Source organism: Artemia franciscana, chromosome 2, assembly GCF_032884065.1.
Source record: "Artemia franciscana chromosome 2, ASM3288406v1, whole genome shotgun sequence".
NCBI lineage: Eukaryota > Metazoa > Arthropoda > Branchiopoda > Anostraca > Artemiidae > Artemia > Artemia franciscana.
Window position 1 is genome coordinate 46,176,515 of NC_088864.1, and position 25,514 is coordinate 46,202,028.

Below are 25,514 nucleotides of genomic sequence, written 5' to 3' on the forward strand. Positions count from 1 at the left end.
TAAGAGCTCTGAGACACGACATCCTTCCAAACATCAAATTTCATTAAAATCTGATCGTCCGTTCGTAAGTTAAAATTACCCCATTTTTCTAATTTTTCCGATTTAGCCATCCCCACACTCCCCCCCCCCCAGATAGTCGAATGAGGGAAGCGACAATTTCTCATTTAATCTGGTCTGGTTCCTGAAACACCTGCCAAATTTAATCGTTCAACCTTACCTAGAAGTGCCTAAAGTAGCAAAACCGGGACAGACAGACCGACAGAATTTGCGATCGCTGTATGTCACTTGATAGTTACCAAGTGCATAAAAATGGCATTCTTATTGTAAGGGTGTTGTTGGGCAAGAGCTAAATTTTCTCTTGAATATAAGGTGACTGCGTGACACCACAGCTCCGCTTCTGTATACTAAATTGAGGTAGATATAAATTAAATTTTTTCAATTGTTTAATTCCTTTGTAACATTAACATAAACCACATATTCCATATGAAAAACTTCTATGACCACATTCGTAATACCTTTTTGCACAAAAAAAGAAGAAAAAAAGAATAAATACAATTGATAAGAAACATTAAAAATTCATAAAAAGACACTCCTGTAGCTATAAAACTTGGTTGTTTTAAAAAGGTCTTCTTGTGCTTTTAAGTTAATCTCTTACTTAAGAGCCTAGTTTTTGAGTTTTTCATCTTTATGTTGAAAACGAAATCCGACATGGACTGACCTGTTTAGTTTATTTTGTGTCGTAGTTTCGCTTTTTTTAAAGCTCTTTACCCGTTTTTGTCTGTTTTGTTTTTAAGCAACTGTCACCAATTTCGAAATTGATCCCCAAAAAAATGACAATGAAAATATTACCCGATAACTTTTATCAGTAAATTGAAGCTTTTTTCGGTTTAAGCCTCGTTATTAGATAGTGATTTCATATAATATTAGTTCATGTTCAATAAACCACATTTTGACCTGTGTAATATTGCATTAAAATTTCTACCATAGTCAGTGGTGAATCCACGATTTTTGTAGAAACTGTGGTAGAATTCTAACTAATCCTATATTTTTGGTACTACCTTTTTGGACTCAACAAAGCTACTTTACAAATTTGCTAGTATTCTGGTTAAGTATACTAAGTCTAATTAGAAATACTTGTTTTGCTTCAGGCTTAAGGCATCCGTTGTATAACTCCAAGGCTCGTTTTTTTAGGGCAGACAATTAGTGATTTGATGGGAGTTACAGACACACACCAAGTATAGATGTATACAAAGTATCATAAATGCAGCCAAATTAATTTTCCTCGCGAAAATCAATGATACTATATGCACATTTTCCATTATTAATACTCGTATAAAATAAATATAGAAGGGGAAGGAATAAGGGAAAGTGAATTATGGTTTGTCGAAAAAGAATTATTTACCTTGGACAAGAGAGTAACTCCCAGAAAATAAAAGTGCGAAGAAACCATATACAGTCCATTTTACATTTCCCATTATATTTGATCAGCATGTAGTTTACCTCTTCATATCGCAATCCAAAGATAGCAAATAACATACAATCACGCAGGGTTTCTTTCGTGCTTTGAAGGACAAATGTTTCTCTAGAAATAAATAAAGAATACTTTACACAAACATGCAAGGTTGAACAAAATTTCACCTTTTTCGTACGTTTGTTTTTGTTTTTTAAGGCTAAACAGAGAGACAGTGTTCTTTGAACATATTAATCAGAACACCATTTTCCTAAATCTTAGCTTTCGTTTGTAGTCCTCAAACTCACATCCTTTATTGTGTTTTTGTTTTTTTCATGAAGATTACAAAAACCATAAAAAAACGTAAAGACCGTGAAGAAAATAAAGACTTTCGTTGAACTAATCTAAAATACAATTAGTGTATGTTCTCTTTACAAATAGATGTGGATATATAAATTTTTTTCAGCAAAATGTGTGTAGCATACCTAATTTACAAACTGTTGCAGCGAAAAAGCCGTTGCGACACAACAGAAAGGCTTGCCCACTTATTACAATAGAAAACAAAAGGAGGGAGAGAGTCAGCGAATCGATTGGTCGTAAAGCTGTGGGTCAAATTTGGGATTTTATCCCGTCTTGTTTCTTAGAGTATCCGTTGAGGATCGTGTGTTTCAGTTTCCAGCCGTCGCTTGGCGAATATAAGCATAAGATATCTCCTCCTAGCGCTCAGGGATTAAATTTGCCGTCTAAAATTTTCCACCCTTATTCACGACCCTAACTTGCCAGGGGGGTTGGACAATTTATGTCGTATTTTCCTCTTATTGGCGCTCCTTAATTAGTAAAGTACTAAGTGGGATAGAAATTAACAAGGCCGAAGGTGCTGATAGTATAATAAATGAGGTTTTGAAATATGGTCGATACGAAGTTAGAGATATGAAAACTTTTCTTAAACTAGTTTAAAGTGCAATCAGTTTCTGTTACCCTTGCAAATAGATGCGGATATATACATAGTTATTTTTTGAAAAAAAATGAAGTGTAGTATAGCTAATTTGCTAACTATTGCAACAAAAACACTCGTTAAAACGGAACACAAAGGTTTGTCTAATATTATAAAGAAAAAAAAAGAGGAAGAGAATCAATCACTCGCCTGATCGTAAGGCTGGGGGCTCAAGTTCGAGACCTCGTCTTTCTTTTTGAAGTACTCGTTGGAGAATCGTGACTTTTAAGTTTTCAGTCCCAATTGACGTAAATAAGCATAAATTCTTTAAAGAATATTAGCAAAAAGTCTTTACTGAACATATACAAATTTGTTCATATACATTTTATAGTTTTTTTTTTACAGATCGAACAAAAATTCGGGAAACAGGATGTAAAACTCGTAATACACCCCCCCCCCACCCACCTGAATACGGTGTTCTCTTCCGGAGACCTGCTATTCTGCACCTTGACCTTTTTTAAAAGCGTTTCTTGTAATCGACACCCAATTAATGTCTGCTTTACCTTTACAAGCTATCATACAACTTTGGGCTAGACCTACTTACGGATGAATTACGGATGCGATTGTTTCCTCCTCTAACCTTCTAGTCATTTGACGAAGAAAAGCCCAAGGTCTCTCCTCCTAGTATTGAGTGGTATTAGATCAGCCGTTTTTGAGTTCCCTTTCCTTATTCACAACCCTTTCATTTTCTACTATGGACAACACTCTTTTCTTAACTATTTCCTGTATGCCCCCCAACTTCACGTTTTTACTGTTGCAGTAATAGGTGTAATCTGGTACGGTGGCAACCATGACCGGTAGTAACCAAAGAACATTGTTTGAAAAAATAAATGTATAAAGAGAAATATTGCTTTTTAAAGCTGATTCAGGAATGATAAATATTACTTAATTTATCCTATGGTACAGTTTTATTCTAAAAACAAAGTTGTGGTAATTTCGAAAGAGAACTTAAAAGGCCTATTAAACGGTGAAGGACTGAAAATAAAAGGGCACCAATAAAATATGTTATAAACCTTTAACTGGAGGTTTTGTGCTTAGAAAACCAGAAAAAAATACTTTGGTCTCTTTTTTTATTTTTAGGTTTAAATTTAAAAGTTGATACTTACACCTGTGTATTTTTTATAAATTAATTTAAAAAAAGCTATCTGGAAAGAAGTTTTTCAAAGAAAAGTAAAGGTCATGTTAAACTTCAGATCAACAGTTACAAATACCAGTTAAAATCAAACAGTTCGTGGTACGAGCTGTATTAGGGAGCGACCCGGCTAAATAGTAACCAAAACTCTAAAAAACGGAAATTTTACACTAATAGTTACATCAAAAGAATTGCATTTTAATGCTGATTTTAAATGTATAAGTTTCATCAAGTTTAGTCTCACCCATCAAAAGTTACAAGCCTGAGAAAATTTGCTTCATTTTAGAAAATATGCAGAAATATCACTTAAAAGTCATAGAATCTTAACGAAAATCACACCATGATATTCAGCGCATCAGAAAACTCTACTATGGACGTTTCAAGCTCCTATCTACAAAAATGTGGAATTTTGTGGTTTTTGCCAGAAAATAGATCACGGATGCGGCTTTTTTTTCCAGGGGTGATAGACCCAGTATAGACCCAGCCGTCCTAGAACGTCACGAGAGGGCTCACTCTAACGGAAAATAAAGTTTTAGTGCCCTTTTTAAGTGAACACAAAAACTGGAGGGCACCTAGTCCCCCTCCCACGCACATTTTCCCTCCTAAGTTACCAGATCAAAATTTTGAGATATCCATTTTGTTCAGCGTAGTCGAAAACTTAATAAATATGTCTTTGGGGACAACTTTATCTCCTACAGTCCCCGGGGGAGGGGCTGTAAGTTACAAACTTTGACCATTGTTTACATAGGTTCTGGTTATTATGAAGTGTATAGATGTTTTCAGGGAAAATTTCTCGTGTTGGTGTGGGGATGGTTCGAGGGGAGGGGTCATGTGGGAGGATCTTTCCATGGATGAATTTATGATGAGGGAAGATAATTTCCATGAAGGGGCGCAGGATTTTCTAGTATTATTTAAAAAAGTGAATTTTTTTAACTGTAAGTAATGAGCACCATTAAAACTTAAAACGAAAATAAAATATTACGTTTATAAGGTATTCGTCTCATCCATAATACCTTGCTCTTTACGCTAAAGCATTTTAAGCAATTTCAGCTATTTATTCTACGGCCTTTTTGATTCAGGGATCATTCTTAAGAATTTTGCACAAAATCTAGCTTTAATGTAAAGAGCGAGTTATTGACGAGGGGGCGAAATCTCTCATATCTATATATATATATAAAAGTTGTTTGTTTGTGTGTCTGTCTGTCTGTCCGCATATGACGTCTGAATTATTTCATCATATACCAATTCAAAAACGAATGTATTCAAGCCGAAGCAGCTGAGTTGGTAAAGCGTTGTTCTAGGTTCTAGGTCTGAGAGGTTCCAGGTTCGAACCTTGGCTTTAGCATTAATACAAGAGAAGAAAAAGAAACTAAAAAAGGTAAAAACTAGAAAAAAAAACTAAAAAGAAAATACTAAAAAAACTAAAAAGCTGAAAAACTAAAAACTAAAAAAGAAAAAAAATAAAAAAACTAAAAAAAGGTAGAAACTACAAAAAAAAACTTAAAACTAATAAAAAACTGAAAAAACTAAAAACTGAAAAAAAACAAAAAAGGAAAAAAACTGGAAAATAAAGGAGAAAAAGAAAACTAACAAGAATTAAATTACAAAAAAACTAAAAAAGGTAAAAACTACAAATAAAAAACTAAAAAAAAGAAAAAAAACTAAAAAAGCTAAAAAAAAGGTAAAAACCAAAAACAAAAAAAAATAAAAAGAAAAAAAGGAAAAAAAACTAAAAACTGAAAAGAAAATACTAAAAAAAACTAAAAAGAAAAACAAACTAAAAACTAATAAAAAAATAAAAAAAAAATAAAAACTGAAAAAGAAAACAAAAATAAAAAAAAGAAAAAACTGAAAAATAAAGGAGAAAAAGAAAACTAATAAAATTAAAATGAAAATAAAAAAAAACTAAAAAAGGTAAAAACTACAAAAAAAAACTAAAAAGAAAAAAACTAAAAAAGCTAAAAAAAAGGTATAAAAAAACTAAAAACAAAAAAAGGAAAAAAATTTATTTCATCATATACCAATTCAAAAACGAATGTATATACAGACCGGGACACAGGGAATATAAATGACGACCGGGACACTCAAAGAGAAATTACAGACTGGGACACCGGGACACAAATGACGACTGGGACGTGTGTGTCGACTGACGTCATGTTTGTATGCCGACTGACGTCATGTTTGTTGACTGACGTCATTATAAGGATTGAGCTGTATGTCGTCATGAAGTTGTTTGTCGACTGAAGAAATTACAGACTGGGACACCGATAACGACTGGGACACAGGGAATATAAATGACGACCGGGACACTCAAAGAGATATTACAGACTGGGACACCGGGACACAAATAACGACCGGGACACAGGGACAATGGGGACGCCGGGGGGCACAGGGGGGATATATAAATGACGATGGGGACACAGGGAATATTTGATTAGCAATCACCATCGACAAAGCTCAAGGGCAATCATTAGAATAATGAGGTATAGATCTGAATACGGATTGTTTTTCCCATGGACAATTATATGTTGCATGTTCAAGAGTCGGTAAACCTGACAATCTATTTATATGTACAGACAATGGGACAGCGAAGAATGTTGTATATTCGCAAGTCTTTTGACTTTTGGCTTACTGTTTTTATTTTGGCTCACTGTACATGAATAATTAAAACGATATTTGCACATTAATTTTTTTTTTCTAAATGGCTTTCTCATATTGATCGGACGATTTTGGTAAGAAAAATGGGCGGGGAAGCAGGCCTTCTTGCCTACTTGGAGCGACCCGGCTGAATAATAACCGAAACTCTAAAAAAGGAAATTTTGATTCCAATAGTCACATCAAAAGAATTTTATTTTAATGCTAATTTTAAATGTATAAGCTTCACCAATTTTAGTCTTACCCATCAAAAGTTGCAAGCTACAAGTTACAAAGGGACTGTTCCCTCCTCAGCGCCCCGCTCTTTAAGCTAAAGTTTTTTACTGTTTAAAAAAGTAGAGTTGAGAGAAAGAGTCAAACTTCTGCGTAAAGAGCAGGGCGTTGAGGAGGGAACAGCCCCTTTCATATTCGGAGTAATTTCTGTTCTTTTTAAGTTTTATTGTTGCTCCTTTCTTTCAATTAAAAAACCTATTTTTTTTTATTTGATTCAAACTAAAAAGGTCAAGAAATTACTATTACAGTATGAATGAAACCGAAAACGTACAGAAATTAAATAAACAATCATAGCAAAAAATATACATCAAGTACTAATATAAATGAATAAATTATAGGAAATTCCTATCAAAGAATTAATAAAACCCAAAACGAACAAAAACTAAATAAACAATCAAAGCAAAAAACATACAACAGGTACTAACATAAATGAATAAATAAATCTTAAAACGAGCAAAGCTTACATTGAATATCTAAAATCCTTTGTTTAGCTTGATACCTTGTTTACTTAAATGCTTTCTTTACTTTGATACTTTGGTACTTTGATGTTAGTTTTGATACGTAGATGAAAGTTGGATGTTAATAATGAGGAAGACCACACTGCCTTTCCATAATCAAACAGTTCGTGGTAACGAACTGTAGTAAGGAGCGACCCGGCTCAATAGTAACTAAAACTCTAAAAAATGGAATTTTGATACCAATAGCTACATCAAAAGAATTGCATTTTAATGCTGGTTTTAAATATATAAGTTTCATCAAGTTTAGTCTTACCCATCAAAAGTTACGAGCCTGAGAAAATTTGCGTTATTTTAGAAAATAGGGGGAAACGCCCCCTAAAAGTCATAGAATCTTAACGAAAATCACACCATCAGATTCAGCGTATCAGAGAACCCTACTGTAGAAGTTTCGAGCTCCTATCTACAAAAATGTTGAATTTTGCATTTTTTCCCAGAGGGCAGATCATGGATGCGTGTTTATTTGTTTTTTTTTGTTTTTTTTTTTTTTCCCAGGGGTGATCGTATCGACCCAGTTGTCCTAGAATGTTGCAAGAGGGCTCATTCTAACGGAAATGAAAAGTTCTAGTGCCCTTTTTAAGTGACCAAAACAATTGGAGGGCACCTAGGCCCCCAAAATTATTAAAATTAAAATTATTTTCCCAAAGTCAACGGATCAAAATTCTGAGATAGCCATTTTATTCAGCGTAGTCGAAAAACCTTATAACTATGTCTTTGGGGACGACTTACTCCCCCACAGTCCCCGTGGGAGGGGCAACAAGTTACAAACTTTGACCTGTGCTTACAAATAGTAATGGTTATTGGGAAGTATACAGGCGTTTTCAGGAGGATTTTTTTGGTTTGGGGGAGGGGTTGAGAAGAGGGTGATATGCTGGGGGAACTTTCCTTCGAGAATTTGTAATGGGAGAAGAAAATTTCCATGAAGGGAGAGCAGGATTTACTAGCATTATTTAAAAAAAAAAAACAATTAAAAAATAAAAGTGAAAAAGCTTTTTCAGTTGGAAGTAAGGAACAGCAATAAAACTTAAAACAAACAGAAATTATTACCTATATGAGGGGCTCACCTCCTTCTAATACCTCGCTCTTTACGCTAAAGTATTTTCGGTAATTTCAACTACTTATTCTACGGCTTTTGTGATTCAGGGGGTCATTCTTAATGAATTGGGATAAAATTTAAACTTTTAGTGTAAAGAGCGAGGTACTGACGATGGGGCGAATCCCCTCATATATGTAATAAAAACATGAGAATACAAAAGTTCTTTACGTAAGCTAATTTATAAGTTACGTAAATCTTTTACCAATAAAAAGATTCGTAAAAAATTAAAAGTTCTAGTTGCCTTTTTAATTAACCAAAAATGGGGGGAACTAGGCTTCGTCCCCCACTCTTTTTTTCTCAAAACCATTCGATCAAAATTATGAGAAAGCCATTGAGCCAAAAAAAAAATATGCAAATTTCGTTTTGATTATTCCTCTGCGGAGAGCCAAAATCAAAACATGCATTGATTCAAAAACGTTCAGAAATTAAATAAAAAAACATGTTTTTTCAACTGAAAGTAAGGAGTGACATCAAAACTTAAAACGCACAGAAATTACTTCGTATATGAAAGAGGCTGCTTCCTCATCAACGCCCCGCTCTTTACGCTAAAGTTTTTTACTGTTTTAAAAAGAAGAATTGAGAAAAAGAGTCAAACTTTAGCGTAAAGAGCGGGGCGTTGATGAGGAAGCAGCCTCTTTCATATACGAAGTAATTTCTGTGCGTTTTAAGTTTTGATGTCACTCCTTACTTTCAGTTGAAAAAACTTGTTTTTTTTATTTAATACAAATACAGAAGAGAGAATAATGAGGACTTTTTTCCCAAGACAGTGAACGAACAACACCTATTTGAGAATATTTCAGCCCTATATCTAAGGACCGTCTTCAGCAAAGAAAATAATAAATAATAACACAAAATAAAAGTTCTCGGTTAAAAATCCATTTTTTAAAATAGCCCTGGCATCATTACTTCTTAACGAAAAGTTCAGCCAAGACTGTGTGATAAAAGCTAACATTTTACAAGCTAAAAAGGTTCAAAGGTTTCCTAAATAGAGACTTGGGTGAATACGCGCTCAACCCTATATACACAAAATTAATTATAGAAAATAATATAATTCAAAATAAAACAAAAATAGGAATGACAAAAACAAGCCCAATCCCAAAAGAACTACAAGATTAGCTGCAGAGATGGCAAATATCGCAATAAGAAATTATTCCAATTTTTAATAAATACAGTTAGTGAAATGAATGAACCTTTTTAGCTTGTAAAATGTTAGCTTTTATCACACAATCTTGGCTGAACGTTTCGTTAAGAAGTGATGATGCCAAGACTATTTAAAAAAAATGGATTTTTAACCGAGAACTTTTATTGTAGGTGTGTTATTATTTATTATTTTCTTTGCTGAAGACGGCCCTTAGATATTGGGCCGAAATATTCAAATAGGTGTTGTTCGTTCACTGTATTGGGAAAAAAAAGTCCTCATTATTCTCTCTTCTGTATTTGTATAAGTTTTATGTTAAAAAAAATATTTTGAAAAGAGGCATTTTCTGAAAACTTGAATTTTTTAACAATCAAAAACGAAGAAAAATTAATTTAAAACACTTTCGAAAAAAAAGTTTTCCAAAGAAAAGTAAAGGCCATGTTAAACTTCAGATCAGCAGATATTAATTCCTGTTAAGTTCAAACAAGAAACAACAAGAAAATACTATTACAAAATAAATGAAAACCAAAATGAACAGAAACTAAATAAACAATCATAGCCAAAAAACATGCAGCAAGTGCTAATATAAATAAATAAATTACAAGAAATTAATATTAAAGAATAAATGAAAACCAAAACGAAAAGAAACTAAATAAACAGTCATAGCAAACAAACATACGGCAGGTACTGATGTAAATGAATAAATAAATCTTAAAACGGGAGAAAATCAAATTGAATATGTGAATCAAGGTTGAAACGAACAAAAATCATTACAAACAAGAGCTTGGGTTTTGACTCCTTTTCAAACAGTTCGTGGTAACGAACTGTAGTAAGTAGCGACCCGGCTCAATAGTAACCAACACTCTAAAAACGGAATTTTGATACCAATATTTACATCAAAAGGATTGCGTTTTAATGCTGATTTCAAATATATAAGTTTCATCAAGTTTAGTCCTACCCTTCAGAAGTTACGAGCCTGAAAAAATTTGCCCTATTTCAGAAAATAGGGGGAAACACCCCCTAAAAGTCATAGAATCTTAACGAAAATCACACCATCAGATTCAGCGTATCAGAGAATCCTGCTGTACAAGTTCCAAGCTCCTATCTACAAAAATGTGGAATTTTGTATTTTTGCCAGAAGACGAATCACGGATGCGTGTTTATTTGTTTGTTTGTTTTTTTTCTTTTTCCCAGGGATGATCGTATCGACTCAGTGGTCCTAGAATTTTGCGAGAGGGCTCATTCGAACGGAAATGAAAAGTTCTAGTGCCATTTTTAAGTGACAAGAAAATCTGAGGGCACCCAGGCCCCTTCCCACGCTCATTTTTTCCCAAAGTCGTTGGATCAAAATTCTGAGATTGCCATTTTATTCAGTATAGTCAGAAAACCTTATAACTATGTCTTCGTGGACGACTTACTCCCCCACAGTCCCCGTGGGAGGGGCTGCAAGCTACAAATTTTGACCAGTGTTTGCATATAGTAATGGTTTTTGGGGAGTGTACAGATGTTTTCAGGAGAATTTTTGGCTGGGAGGGGGGTTGAGAAGAGGGAGTTTTGTGGGGGATACTTTCCATGGAGGAATTTGTCATGGGGGAAGAAGATTTCCATAAAGGGGGCGCAGCATTTTCTAGCAGTATTTAAAAAACAATGAAAAAATAAATATGCAGAAGTTTCTTTAACTGAAAGTAAGGAGAAGCATTAAAAATTAAAATGCACAGAAAATATTACGCATGAAAGGGGTTCACCTCCTCCTAATACCTCAGTCTTTACGCTGAAGCATTTTTAGTAATTTCAACTATTCATTCTACGGCCTTTGTGATTCAGGGAACAAAATTTAAGCTTTAGTGTAAAGAGCGAGGTATTGACGAGTGGGTGAATCCTCTCATATCTATAATTAAAACGTACGAATATAGAAGTTTGTTACGTAAGCTAATTAGTAAGTTACATATATCTTTTACTAATGAAAACCTTCGTAAAAAACTAAAAGTTCTAGTTGCCTTTTTAAGTACCCAACAAATTGGAGGGCCACTGGGCCTCCTGCCCCTCCTTTTTTCTCAAAATAATTCGATCGAAACTATGGGAAAGCCATTTAGCCAAATAAATAAATATGCAAATTTCGCTTTAATTATTCATCTGTGGAGAGCCAAAATCAAAACATGGATTAACTAAAAAACGTTGAGAAGTTAGATAAAAAAAACAAGTTTTTTAACTGAAAATAAGGAGCAACGTTAAAACTTAAAACGAACAGAAATTACCCCGTATATGAAACGGGCTGTTCCCTCATCAACACCCTGCTCTTTACGCTAAAGTTTTTACTATTTTAAAAATTAGAGTTGAGAGAAAAATTCAAACCTTAGCACAAAGAGCAGGGCATTGAAGAGGGAACAGCCCCTTTTTTTGCCGTAGTAAAAAACGTGTTTTTTGCCGTAGCAAAAACAGCAAATTTGTAGTATCCGGTATTCTTCGTCATTACCTCTAGGATTCGAATTGGCCAGAGGGGATAGCCCGCAAATTTGGCTAGGAATAAATCACCGATTTTAATGTTCGCAGGATTCATGCCTAGTAAATGAAAGATTATGAAGTGAAAGAAACTTATCTTTCCGTGAGGGCCGAGCCTCACTAATGTATCAAAGTGAACAATCAATCCCAACTGTGAAAGGTCGGCCCAACTGCTAATCCTTCTCTACACTTAAAAGTGTAATTAACGCGCAGGCAAATTATATCCAATTTTTTCTACACACCACACTTGGCTATCGTATCTAATTTTCTCAATTCAAAAGCCAAAAATCTGATTGTGTGATAAATTCAAGTATCAGATTGCACAATTTCTGTAGTCACTGAATTAACTCATGACTAAGGAATCAAGTTCAAACAATTCAAAAGTTCAAACAGGTGTAATCCCTTTGAGAGCTAGTTCAATACTGCAGTATATCAGTACACTGTAGGCATCTTCTTTGAATTAAATTCTTTTTTTCGGTAGTCTTGGTTATAACGGTTTTTTCTGATACTATGAGAAATAGAAACATTCAGATTGAAATGAAGATTTTTAATGTTATGAATGGCTTAAGAATATAAAGTGGAAACTTTCAGGGCATGATTAGGGGGATGTACAACTGACGAAAAGGCAATATGTGCATACTTCCTTATATGCAATTACTCCGTATATGAATGGGGTTTTTTCTCTTCAAAGCCCTGCTCTTTGCGGTAAAGTTTGACTCTTTCTCTCAACTCCAATTTTTAAAACAGTAAAAACTTTAGCGTAAAGAGCAGGCCGTTGAAGAGGGAACAGTCCCTATCATATACGGGGTAATTTCTGTTTGTTTTAAGTTTTAATCACTGTAAGAGTCTATTACCTACTGCGTCATTGGCGCTTTAGTGAAAATGAATAATATTACAAATATTTTTGTAATAAGTGTAACAGAAAATATTTATACTATAATTTATAATATTATAATATAAAGAGGATGCGGGAAGCCTATCTGCCCTCTGATCACTTTTAACTTTTAAAAAATGAATTAGAACTTTCACATTCCAATCAAATGAGCCCTCTCTAAAGTTTATACGGGCATTCCTTTTATAAGAACCATGTATGCTTCCAGGTCATAACTTACTATGTCTGTCCCTAGACCCTAGTTTTTTTCGACCCCGGAGTTTTTATTATCTAATGTTTAAAATACTTCTAACAAAATGGCTATCTCAAAATATTGTCTGATTGGTTCTGGTAAAAAAGAACGTGGTGGCTAGTTACCCTATGATCACTTTTAACTCTTGAAAAGTGAGCTACAAGTTTGAATTTCCAATCAAATGAGCCCTCTCTGAAGTTTCTACGAGCATCCCTTCTATAGGAACCATATTTGCCCCCAAGGCATAACTAGCAAAGTCTGCCCCTGGGCCTTGGAGCGTTTTGTCAACCTCGGAGTTCTTGTTGAAGTATGATGTTTAAAATATTTTGAACAAAATGGCTATCGCAAAATCTATCAAAATAAAAATAAGTTTCTAAGAGCATCCCTTCTATAAGAACCATGTATGTACGAAGAATATAACTTACAACACCTGTCCCTGAATACTGGAGGGCTCTTTTGATCCCGAAGTTTTTTTTTTTATCTGATGTTTGTACTATTTTTAACTAAATGGCTATCTCAAAATTTTTATCACATTTATTTGGGGGGAAATTGTGTGGAGAGATTTTTACCCTCTGATCTCTTTTGACTCTTAAAAAGTGAACTAAAACTTTCAGTTTTCAATTAAATGAGCTGTCTCTGAAATTTATACGAGCATCCCTTCTATAAGAACCGTATATGCCCCAGGGCATAACTTGTAACGCCTGCCTAGGCCCTGGGGGTTTGTGTCGATCCCGAAGTTTTTGTTTTATGATCTTTCAATCACTTTGGATGCCCTTTGATCACTTCTGAATCTTGAAAAGAGCATCAGAACTTCCTATTTCCAATCGAATGAGCCCCCACTGAAGTTTACATGATAGACCCTTCCATATAAAATGCTTGTGGGAAAGAAATGGAACATTTAAGCGGTATGGCCTTTACTATAGGCAACGATATAGCGTCGCCTATAGATTGTTTAATGAAATTGCTTAATGATACCAATTTGTACTTAAATTTGATTTAGGATTTAAATGAGATTCATGCTTATCCTTACAACAAGATTTACTTACGGAAACAAAGTCTCGGAGATGTCAAATAAGGCTGGAAATCCTAGTCTCTTTTTTTGATTATTACTTCGGCACTAGCTGAGCACTGAAATGTCTTAGAGATCTGTTGAACAGCTCGTTTAAAAGACCATGCTTACATCTAAATACATTTTATGTATTCTTCTAGAAAACATTATAATAAAACGCTCTACAGCGTCAAAATTTTCATTTTCTTACAACATTTCTGGAGCAAAAATGCTTGGAAGCATAAGAAACGTGCTATTAAAATCGACAAGGTCGAAAACCCATAAGGGGAGGTATCCTCCTCTTGATTAATTACTCTCTCCCCCAGCCACCTTGGTAAGTAAAAAAAAATAAACAACATATTTTGATTAAAACAAATGCATAATAAGAAGTTCATTTAGGTTTAACCCTGAAACAATAATTATTTCTTGTGTTTATCTTAACAGCAAATGTTAATTACGAAATCAAATTTATCGAAGTTCCAGAAACAAGCTTGAATCCCCTCGGAAATAAAGGTGGATCAAAATAAAATTAAACTACTGGGATTACCATGATCACAAATCCTTAACTGGACGTTTATAATGCTTCATCTTTAAAAATTCCATCCCCTCCCCATACCACAATACACCTTTCTTGGGTCATAAACCCTTTTTAAAATACAACACACAAAATCAAATACATTCTCTCTTCACTTTAGATATTATTTGTCGATCCTGGATTATACCGTTTGTTCGTTTTTCGTATTTTTAATTTTTACGATTTCAGTAGAAAACATATTTGCCGCTATAGGGCATTCCGTCTTGCCTCATTTCATAGTTGAAGCAGCAGCTATAGCAAAGTAAAACGAAAACAATGTCTCTTGCTAACCACCATTTAAAAGTCAGTTAAAAACACTGTCAGAAGGACCGCCTCATGAGTAAAAAGCTGTAAATACTTTTTAGAAACTTTTTCTGCAATAGAAACTTTACTAAGTCCGGACTAAACTTTAGTTTTCACTCTATAGCTATAGAAAAATTTAAATTATTTTTTTGCTATTGGATACTCATAGACTGAAGACTATTTCTTATTGAAATGCAGCACGATCAGAGAAAAAAACAATTTATGTTTGGAGAATGATCTGACAATAATTCTAAAAAGACTATCCTCCTATTGGATTGAAATGTTATAGAACTTCAGCTTATATTAAGGGGATTTCCAATCCTCACATCCCAAAAAATTGCCTAAACCAGCAATGGGTCAGCAATTATTGGCTATGTACATTGTAGTTTTCGCTTAACTTTTCCCTTTCCAATTTGTATTTGTATGCATTTACTGAATACAGTCTACCTATTAAAATTCCAACCCTGTGAACATTCCCGGCCCATCACACCCCACTTGCCCCACCAGAGGAAAATTCCTTTTCTTTTTTTTCTTCCGCACTTTTGGAGGTCTTCGTTACGTGAACTCAACCTACGTGAGAGCCTACCAATTGATTTTATATTGAATGTTTTTTCTAATCATTGCAGTAAAAAATTCCATCTAGAACACTGATGTCTTGCGCAAAGTATTATCAGTGTTGCCGCTCTGAATTGTAAAAAACTAAGTGGAATTATGTCTGTAAATTTGACGGCGCTTTCCGTCCTTAAAATTTTTAAGGAGTACATGTCTTCAGAATTTTTTTATTTTTTTTTTTTTTTACTATCACGAGATTTTAGCCCTTACGCTGCATTTCTAATTTGTGCAACATACGCTAGTCTGATTGCTTATTGGAGGCAACGCTATAGCGTTGCCTCTAGTAATTGCCACAAGGGTTCAATGTTTTATTATATATTATTTTTTTCCCAGAGACGCTTCATAGTATGGAAGGGGTGGTTGTATAAGCTTTGGAAGGGACTCAATCGATTTGATTGGGAATCAGAAGTTCTAGTGCCCTTTTTAAGAGTCAAAACAGATTGAAGGGCAACTAGCTCTGTCTCCCGCGCCCTCTTCCACTAATACATCTGATAAAAACATTAAGATAGCTACTTGTTTAAAGTGTTATAAAGATAAGATAATAAAAGTCTGGGTCGACAAAACCCCCCAAAGCCTGAAGGCAAGGGTTGCAATTTATGCCCAAGGGTATATACGGTATCTCTGGAAGAGCTGATCATATAAACTTTGGAGGAGGCTCATTTAATTGTAAATTGAAAGTCCTAGTTCCCTTTTTAAGAGTCAAACGTGATTGAAGGGTAAACCCTCTTTTCCCGAAAATACTTCAATCAAAATTTTGAGGTAGCAATTTTGTTCAAAATAGTCCAAAGATCATATAACAATGTCTTCAGGGTTAGTACAACCTCCCAGATCCTTGAGGGAACGATTGTAAGCTATAATTCTGTGGAATATAAGGTTCTAATGAAAGGGCTGGTCTTGCAAACTTAGAAGGAGGGTCACTTGATTAAAGGTTGAAAGCTGAGTTCTCTTTTTAAGACTCAAAAGTGATAGGAGGGCAGTTACCCCCCCCCCTACATGTTGTTTTTCCACTAATACATCCGATCATACTAGCATACGGCCGAAATTTTCAAAATACTCCAAAGATCAGAATAAAACTCTGGACACCCCCCCCCCGAGCCTGAAGCAAGCGTTTTAGGTTATTATCCAGTGGTATATAAGGTTTTTATGGAAGGGATAATTGTATAAACTATGGAGGGGGCTCATTTGATTAGAAATTGAAAGATTTAGTTCCCATTTTAAGAGTTGAAAATGGTTAGAGGGCAACTAATTCTCCTCCACTCCCTCTTTTCTGCAAAATGCTTCTGATCAAAATTTTAAAGTGGCAACTTTGCTCAAAATATTCTAAATATTATATAACAATGCCTTTAGGCTTAACAAAAAAAAAATCCCCCTCCTAGAGCCTTGCCGCAATAATCGTAAGTTATACACCTTGGGCATTCAAGGTTTTTATGAAAGGGCCGATCTTATAAACTTTGGAGGAAGCTCATTTAATTAGAAATTGAAAGGCTCATTTGATTGAAAGTTCAAAGATATCCTAAAAACCGGTAAACTATCAGTTAAGGAGTACGTGTCTTCAAAATCTTTTTTTACAGTCACGAGAGTGTACCCTAAAACTGTATTTCTTATTTATGCAACTTACGCTGGTCTGCTTGTTTTTAATGTATGAAGGGAGGAGTCAAAAAGGGTGATTAAGGCAACTGGGTAATTTTTCAAGAAGAGGGTTTTAGGTTAATCTTGAATATTTTTATTAATAACCATGTTAATGTATAGCTTAGATTTTTAGCTATAGAATGAACTCTAATTAGTTAACCTGGTAAGGTTATACTCTTATATTATTTTACTCATTCAATCACTGTTTTTTTTATCTATTTTACTGCAGATTAATGGCAGTGTTCATCTTTTACTATAGCATTCAGGAAAGCTCCAAATTTTATAGCTCCAGGAACGTATATTCTTTTTCACGCACCATATTAGGCTTAGGTTACACTCATTCGCGTGTATGTCCAAGAAAATTCAGTCCGAGATGTTTCCTACAAGTCTAGTGGATATTGTCAGTCACGCGTCAACCCAAAACCCATCCAATCTTTCATCCCTTGGTTCTATGACTATCTACCTTAGTTCTGCCCTAGGAATGACGCATGGACGGATGCTAGATAGACTTACTTATCAACAAATGAACTGACATGATTTTTATACAATCCTAAAAAGGGCTTATGCCAGATTTCCCTCTCACTCACTCGGACTATCTGTCTTGGCTTTTTCTACAATTAGCCATGGCTTGATGCCCACAACTAATTGATTTTAATTAAAAATCAACGGACGCCTGTGATCTCACTTGTGATGTCACTAGTGATTTTTCCCACACGTTCCTTATTTTCAAACTTAGCACCCACAAGTGTTAAAGCTGTGTAGCTGCAAATGGAAATACTTTTCTTTAACAATTAATTCCTCGGGTTTTCATATTATTGAAAATGAATATGCTCTGTAAGTTAACACTTAACCAATTCAAAGAATTATATGTCATGTTCACTGTCCTTGCTACTTTAATGGGACTCTAAGATTGTATTTCTGTAGCCCTCATAAGCGAGGACAGTTTTGTCTGATCGAGCTGAATTTTTAAAATGGTACTGCCTATAGTCTAAAAATACCTGCATTAGAAAAAAAAGTCCGTAATCCTCAACCAAACCCTCGTTGCGCTTTCATTTAAAATTCTTAGTCATGGAAAAAATTAAAAGTAATTGACAGCACGGATTTGATGCGTTTTAAATAATAGCACCGTACAGATACGCGTGTACGGTGAAGTTTAAAGGGTTTACTCTTGCACTCATGGAGCTTAAATAATGATTTTGAATATTGTTTACTATATTATTATATTTACGCTTTTACAACCGTTTCCCCCAGTCCCATTAATTTTCGGCAAGAAGTCGATTCCATATTCAATATATTTAAAAAATAGTGGAGACACAAGTCTTAATGCAAATGATTTACCTTACAAAAAACTATCTGTCCACCTATGCCTGCGAAGAATAACAAGACTAATCCTTCTAGCTGGGAACACTTACTTCTAGCAACAATTCCACAGCACTAAAGAAATATAAATGATCCCTGTCTTTAAAGACTAACATTCCTTTACTATTCCAAGAAGTCTCTCTGGCAATGCGCGCATGGATCACAAGCAATCACAGGTTGAAATGAAATACTATTAGTGTTAATTTCAACATTGCAGGACATGACGGGAATGATAAAGTAAGGTTAAGTAGGAAGACAAGAAAATGCATGCGGAATAAAGACTATTTTTGAATAATGTGTTGAAGTACTAGAAAAGATTTTGGTTAGAGTCTAGCTTATTTGTTTTTCTGAGCTATGCACCACTGTAACAATTTCATTTCATTCAGAAAAGACATGCTTATGGAAATTTTACAGCCTATTCACGTTTAGGTATACCTTTAGACCTTTCTCTCCTAATATGGCCAGAAATAGCCCAACGTTATGGACAAAACTTTGCTAATTTGTTGATTTTAATTATTTTTTGTCCTTATTTCTTTTCAATAATTCGGTAGTTATGAAAGATAATGTAAATTTGAAAAACAAATCCAGAAACCTTTCTCAATAGTAAAGGCCATTAAAAGGTATTTGGTAAGAAGGCTTGGATAAAATTAAACTGGAAGTGATTCTAGAAATCCTTTAAGTGAATATTTTATGAATGTAAGAAAGTACTTTTTGACATGAGGTTGTCTTAGTATTACCAACACTTTAATTTGAAATTAATCCATTAAAATGCAAACCTTAGGGCAACTAATAAAAAAAGAATGCTGGTTTTGTAGTAAAATAAAAAAAAATTAATCAAAGTAAATAAAAAAGGGATAATAGGGCTGAAATGGAAAAAAAATTATTCCGTGTGTCAGGAGACTGCCTCCTCCTTAATCCTCCGTTCTTTATGCTAAAGTTTTACCGTGATATGCTGGGAGTATTTTTTTTATACAACAAGTGTATTTAAAAGGTAATTGCACGTATTTTGTTTAGAGACACATTTAAAGTGAAACTTTTATATGGCCCTAAAATACTTTTTTAGTTTTTCAGTACCCTCCTCCTCCCCCGGTAAGAGAATTCAGTGGCCATTACCCTAATATATAATTTACAACTAATCGACTTTTCCTAGCCATTGGTTTTGACAGATGGCCGGTCTGTGATACCAGTTGATTTCTACGGGCTGTATTTATGTTTAGAAGCAAAAAGTGTATCACACGCTGGTGCTACTTCTGAGAGTGGGAGGCTATATAGACACCTCTCACAAAATCTTTGCTCGATATTTATTTTGACCTTACCTTTTAGAATCAGGCTCAAAAGGGACTTCTTATGATATACTTCGACCATTAGTTCGATGCGATTATAAAGAATAAAAAAAAAACAAAACACGCATAAGGGATCATACTTCTTGGAAAAATAAAAACATTTTCACCTTTGTAGATAGGGGATTGATACCTTTGCAATAAGGCTCTCTGATGTGTTGAATTTGATTAACAGTAATCATCTTAAAGGGGCGTCGTCCCTCGTTCCAAAAATCATGCAAATTTTTTAGTCTCATAGCTTTTAATCGGTTAATCTAAACTTAATTAATTTTATATGTTAAGAAGCATCATAAGAAGTTAATTCTTTTGATACATATATTGTTACAAAAACTTTTTTTTTGGAGTTTCGGTTTCTTTTAACACGCGTTCCTACTTACTTACAGCTTGTTATCACTAACTATGAAATTGGTCTCCTTTCCATGTTACAGTTGTATGCATCAAACAGTTCGTGGTAACGAACTGTAAGGAAAGAGCGACCTGGCTCAATAGCAACCGAAATTCTAAAAACGGAATTTGGACAACAGTAGATAATCAAAAGAATTGTATTTATATGTTGATTTTAAATATATAAGTTTCATTGAGTTTAGTCCTACTCATCAAAAGTTACGAGCCTGAGAAAATTTACCTTATTTTCGAAAAAGGTTGAAACACCCCTTAAAAGTCATTGAACCTTAATGAAAATCACACCATCAGATTTAGCGTATAAGAAAATTATGCTGTTGAGGTTTCAAGCCTCTATCTGCACAAATGTGGTATTTAGTATTTTTTTTTTTTTTTTTGTGAGAATAAAGATCACGGAAGCGCGTTTATTTGTTTTCTTCCTATTTTTTTCTAGAGGTATTTGTATCGACCCAGCGGTCATAGAATTGCAAGAGGGCTCATTCGAACGGAAATTAAAAGTTCTAGTAGACTTTTTAAGTGACAGAAAAAATTGGAGGGCAACTAGGCCCTCTTCCAAGCTCATTTTTTCCCCAAGGTTACCGGATAAAAATTTTGAGAAAGCCATTTTGTTTAGCATAGTCGAAATATTTAATAACTATATCTTTGAGGACGACTTATTCTCTTACAGTCCCGGGGGAAGGGCTGCAAGTTATGAACTTTACCAATTGTTTACATATAGTATTGGTAATTGGTATGCATACAGACGTTTTCAGGGGGTATTTTTTTGGTGGTGGGGGGTTTGGAAGGATTGGTTTACATGGGAGGATCTTTCCATGGAGGAATTTTCCATGGTGGTAGATAATTTTTATGAAGGGAGCGCTGGATATTCCGGCATTACTTAAAAAGCGGTCAGAAATTAAATTAAAAAATAAGTTTTTTCAATTGAAAGTAAGGATTAACATTAAGACTTCAAACTAACAGAAATTATTACGCATATGCGAGGGTTTGTCCCCTCTTCAATACCTTACTGTTTATGCTAAAGTATTTTTAGTAATTCCATTTTAGGTCATTCTAAAAAATTGGAACAAATTTTGAACTTTAGTATAGAGAGCGTGGTATTGACGAGGGTGAACACCCTTGCGTTATGTATATGAGGAAGTTCGCCCCTCATCAGTACCTTCCTCTTTACGCTAAAGTTCGAATTTTGTAAAATTATGGCCAATACAGGTAGTAATTTGTCTATGTTATTTTCTGGCCAGTCTTAGCAATTGATTTTACCTTAAGCATATTCATAACTATGATTTTTGTGTGATAATAAACCGAAGATTTTGTATGTCTTCGGCTTGAAAAAAAACAGTTTTTTTTTCAACTGAAAGTAAGGAATCAAACAGTTCGTGGTAACGAACATTAGTAAGGAGCGACCCGGCTCAACAGTAACCAAAACTCTAAAAAATTGAATTTCGATATCAATAGCTAATCAAAAGAATCGCATTTTAATGCTGATTTTAAATATATAAGTTTCATCAAGTTTAGTCTTATCCATCAAAAGTTATGAGCCTGAGAAAATTTGCCTTATTTAGGAAAATAGGGGGAAACACCCCCTAAAAGTCGTAGGATCTTAACGAAAATGACACCATCAGATTCAGCGTATCAAAGGACGCTACTGTAGAAGTTTCAAGCTCCTATCTACAACAATGTGGAATTTTGTATTTTTTGCCAGAAGACAAAAACACGGGTGCGTGTTTATTTGTTTGTTTGTTTTTTTTGTTTTTTTTCTTTTCCCACGGGGTCATTGTATCGACCAAGTGGTCCTAGAATGTCGCAAGAGGGCTCATTCTAACGGAAATGAAAAGTTCTAGTGCCCCTTTTAAGTGACCGAAAAATTGGAGGCCATCTAGGCCTCCTCCCACGCTCATTTTTTCCCGAAGTCCACGGATCAAAATTTTGAGATAGTCATTTTGTTCAGCATAGTCGAAAACCATAATAACTATGTCTTTGGGGATGACTTACTCCCTCACAATCCCTGAAGGAGGGGCTGCAAGTTACAAACTTTGACCAGTGTTTACATATAGTAATGGTTATTGGGAAGCGTACAGACGTTTTCAGGGGGATTTTATTTTGTTTGGGGATGGGGCTGAGGAGAGGGGGCTATGTTGGAGGATCTTTACTTGGAGGAATCTGTCATGGGGGAAGAAAAATTCAATGACAAGGGCGCAGGATTCTCTAGCATTACTATAAGAAAACAATGAAAAATAAACATGAAAACGTTTTTTCAGATGAAAGGAAGAAGTAGCATTGAAACTTAAAACGAACAGAGATTATTACGCATATGAGGGGTTCTAAAAATACTTTAGCATAAAGAGCGAGGTATTTAGGAGGAGATAAATACCTTGCTCTTTATGCTAAAGTATTTTTAGTAATTTCAACTATTTATTCTACGGCATTTCTTATTCAGGGGTCATTCTTAAAGAATTGGGACAAAACTTAGGATTTAGTGTAAAAAGCGAGGTATTAACGACGGTACAAACCCCCTCGTATACATAATAAAAATATAAGGTTATGAAAGTTTGTTACGTAAGTTAATTCTTAAGTTACGTACATTTTTTACTAATAAAATCGTTCGTTAAAAATTAAAAGTTCTAGTTGCCTTTTTAAGTAACCGAAAAATTGGAGGGCAACTAGGCCTCCTTCTCCACCCCTTATTTCTCAATATCGTCTGATCAAAACTAAGAGAAAGCCATTTAGCCAAAAAAAGAATTAATATACAAATTTTATTTTGATAATTTATGTGCGGAGAGCCAAAACCAAACATGCATTAATTCAAAAAAGTTCAGAAATTAAATAAAAAAAAAACTAATTTTTTTTAGCTGAAAGTAAGGAGCGACATTAAAACTTAAAACGAACAGAAATTAATCCGTATATGAAATGAGTTGTCCCCTCCGCAATCCCTCGCTCTTTACGCTAAAGTTTGACTCTTTGCCACAATTCTACTTTTTAAAACAATTAAAAGCTTTAGCGTAAAGAGCGAGGGATTGCGGAGGGGACAACTCATTTCATATACGGATTAATTTCTGTTCGTTTTAAGTTTTAATGTCGCTCCTTACTTTCAACTAAAAAAATTAGTTTTTTTTTATTTAATATCATTAAGACATAAAACGGGCATAGACTATTACGTATATCTTTTAAATATCTTTTCTTCAATTCATTTCAGATTTGAGAATTGCACAACTTGTGACTATCATCAAACAGTTCGTGGTAACGAACTGTAGTAAGGAGCGATCCGGCTCAATAGTAACCAAAACTCTAAAAAATTGAATTTTGATATCAATAGCTACATCAAAAGAATCGCATTTTAATGCTGATTTTAAATATATAAGTTTCATCAAGTTTAGTCTTAGCCATCAAAAGTTACGAGCCTGAGAAAATTTGCCTTATTTAGGAAAATAGGGGGAAACAACCCCTAAAAGTCGTGGGATCTTAACGAAAATGACACCATCAGATTCAGCGTATCAGAGAACCCTACTGTAGAAGTTTCAAGCTCCTATCTACAAAAATGTGGAATTTTGCATTTTTTGCCAGAAGACAAATCACGGGTGCGTGTTTATTTGTTTTTTTTTTTTTTTTTTTTTTTTTCCCCAGGGGTCATCGTATCGACCAAATGGTCCTAGAACGTCGCAAGAGGGCTCATTCTAACGGAAATGAAAAGTTCTAGTGCCCTTTTTAAGTGACCAAAAAAATTGGAGGGCATCTAGGCCCCCTCCCACGCTCATTTTTTCCCCAAAGTCAACGGATCAAAATTTTGAGATAGCCATTTTGTTTAGCATAGTCGAAAATCGAAATAAGTATGTTTTTGGGGGTGACTTACTCCCCCACAGTCCCTGGGGGAGGGGTTGCAAGTTACAAACTTCAACCAGTGTTTACATATAATAATGGTTATTGGGAAGTGTACAGACGTTTTCAGGGGGATTTTTTTGGTTTTGGGAGTAGGGTTGAGGGAGGGGGCTATGTGGGAGGATCTTTCCTTGGAGAAATATGCCATGGGGGGAAAAAAATCAATGAAAAGGGCGCAGGACGAATCTGGTCACGTTAGAAAAAAACGTCAAATTAAGAGCTTAATATACAATGCTGGGTGTTCGTAGCCTCTCTATTATGGAGTATAATTTGAAAATAACACAACTATACGAGCGATAAAACATATATACCACAACCATAACTCAACTAACGAAAGAACTGCTAAGAGATAACACAACTATAAAGCGAAAACAGGTGAAAACTAACGGGAAATTAAACGAACTAAGATGTGGAAGGGGCCCAGAGAAAAAATATAATCCTTTTTCAATTTTGAGCCTAACTTCCGCAAAGGAGTAATAATGTCAGAAGCCCCGAAATACCGAATTATTTTCTTTTCAAACAGTTCGTGGTAAGGAACTGTAGTAAGGGGCGACCCGGCTCAATAGTAAACGGAACTCTAAAAAACGGAATTTTGATGCTAAAAGATACATCTAAAGAATCGAATTTTTACGCTGATTCTAAATATATAAGTTTCAATTAATTTAGTCTTTGTCATCAAAAGTTACGAGCCTGAGAAAATTTGCCCTATTTTGGAAAAAAGGGAGAAACATCCCCTAAAAGTCATAGAATCTTGACGAAAATCACACTATCGTATTCGGTATATCAGAGAACTCAATAGCAAAAATTTCAAGCTCCTATCTAAAAAATGTGGAATTTTGTATTTTTTCCAGAAGACAAATCACAGGTGCGTGTTTATTTGTTTGTTTGTTTTTTTTTTTTTTTTTTTTTCCAGGGGTCATCTTATCGACCAAGTGGTCCGAGAATGTCGCGAGAGGGCTCATTCTAACGGAAATGAAAAGTTCTAGTGCCCTTTTTAAGTGACCAAAAAAATGGAGGGCAAATAGGCCCCCTCGCATGCTCATTTTTTCCAAAGTCAACAGATTAAAATGTTAAGATAGCCATTTTGTTCAGCATAGTCGAAAACCATAATAACTATGTCTTTGGGAATGACTTACTCCCCCACAATCCCTGAGGGAGGGGCTGCAAGTTACAAACTTTGACCAGTGTTTACATATAGTAATGGTTATTGGGAAGTGTACAGACGTTTTCATGGGGATTTTTTGGTTTGGGGGGTGGGGTTGATGGGAGAGGGCTTTGTGGGAGGATCTTTCCTTTGAGGAATATGTCATGGGGGAAGAAAAATTCAATGAAAAGGGCGCAGGATTTTCTAGCATTACTATAAAAAAACAATGAAAAAATAAACATGAAAACGTTTTTTCAAATGAAAGTAAGGAATAGCATTGAAATTTAAAACGAACAGAGATTATTACGCATATGAGGGGTTCTAAAAATACTTTAGCATAAAGAGCGAGGTATTTAG

The 25,514-nt window shown here is 34.6% G+C and overlaps 1 protein-coding gene and 1 long non-coding RNA gene across 3 annotated transcripts in view; one reads left to right on the top strand and one right to left on the bottom strand.

Moving 5' to 3' along the window:
* LOC136042748 (lachesin-like) overlaps positions 1–18,491 on the bottom strand; it is a 119,395-nt gene extending 100,904 nt beyond the window's left edge. For both annotated transcript variants that reach the window (XM_065727719.1, XM_065727715.1), the window contains exons 1-2: positions 18,381–18,491; positions 1,403–1,582 (exon numbers count right to left, since the gene is read on the bottom strand). In XM_065727719.1, coding sequence (XP_065583791.1) covers positions 1,403–1,475 — 73 coding nt within the window. In that variant the 5' untranslated portion in view covers positions 1,476–1,582; positions 18,381–18,491. The remainder of the gene's footprint in view (positions 1–1,402; positions 1,583–18,380) is intronic.
* Positions 1–25,514, top strand: part of LOC136042788 (uncharacterized) — a 137,817-nt gene that overhangs the window by 16,339 nt on the left and 95,964 nt on the right. The gene's annotated exons all lie outside the window — the stretch shown is intronic.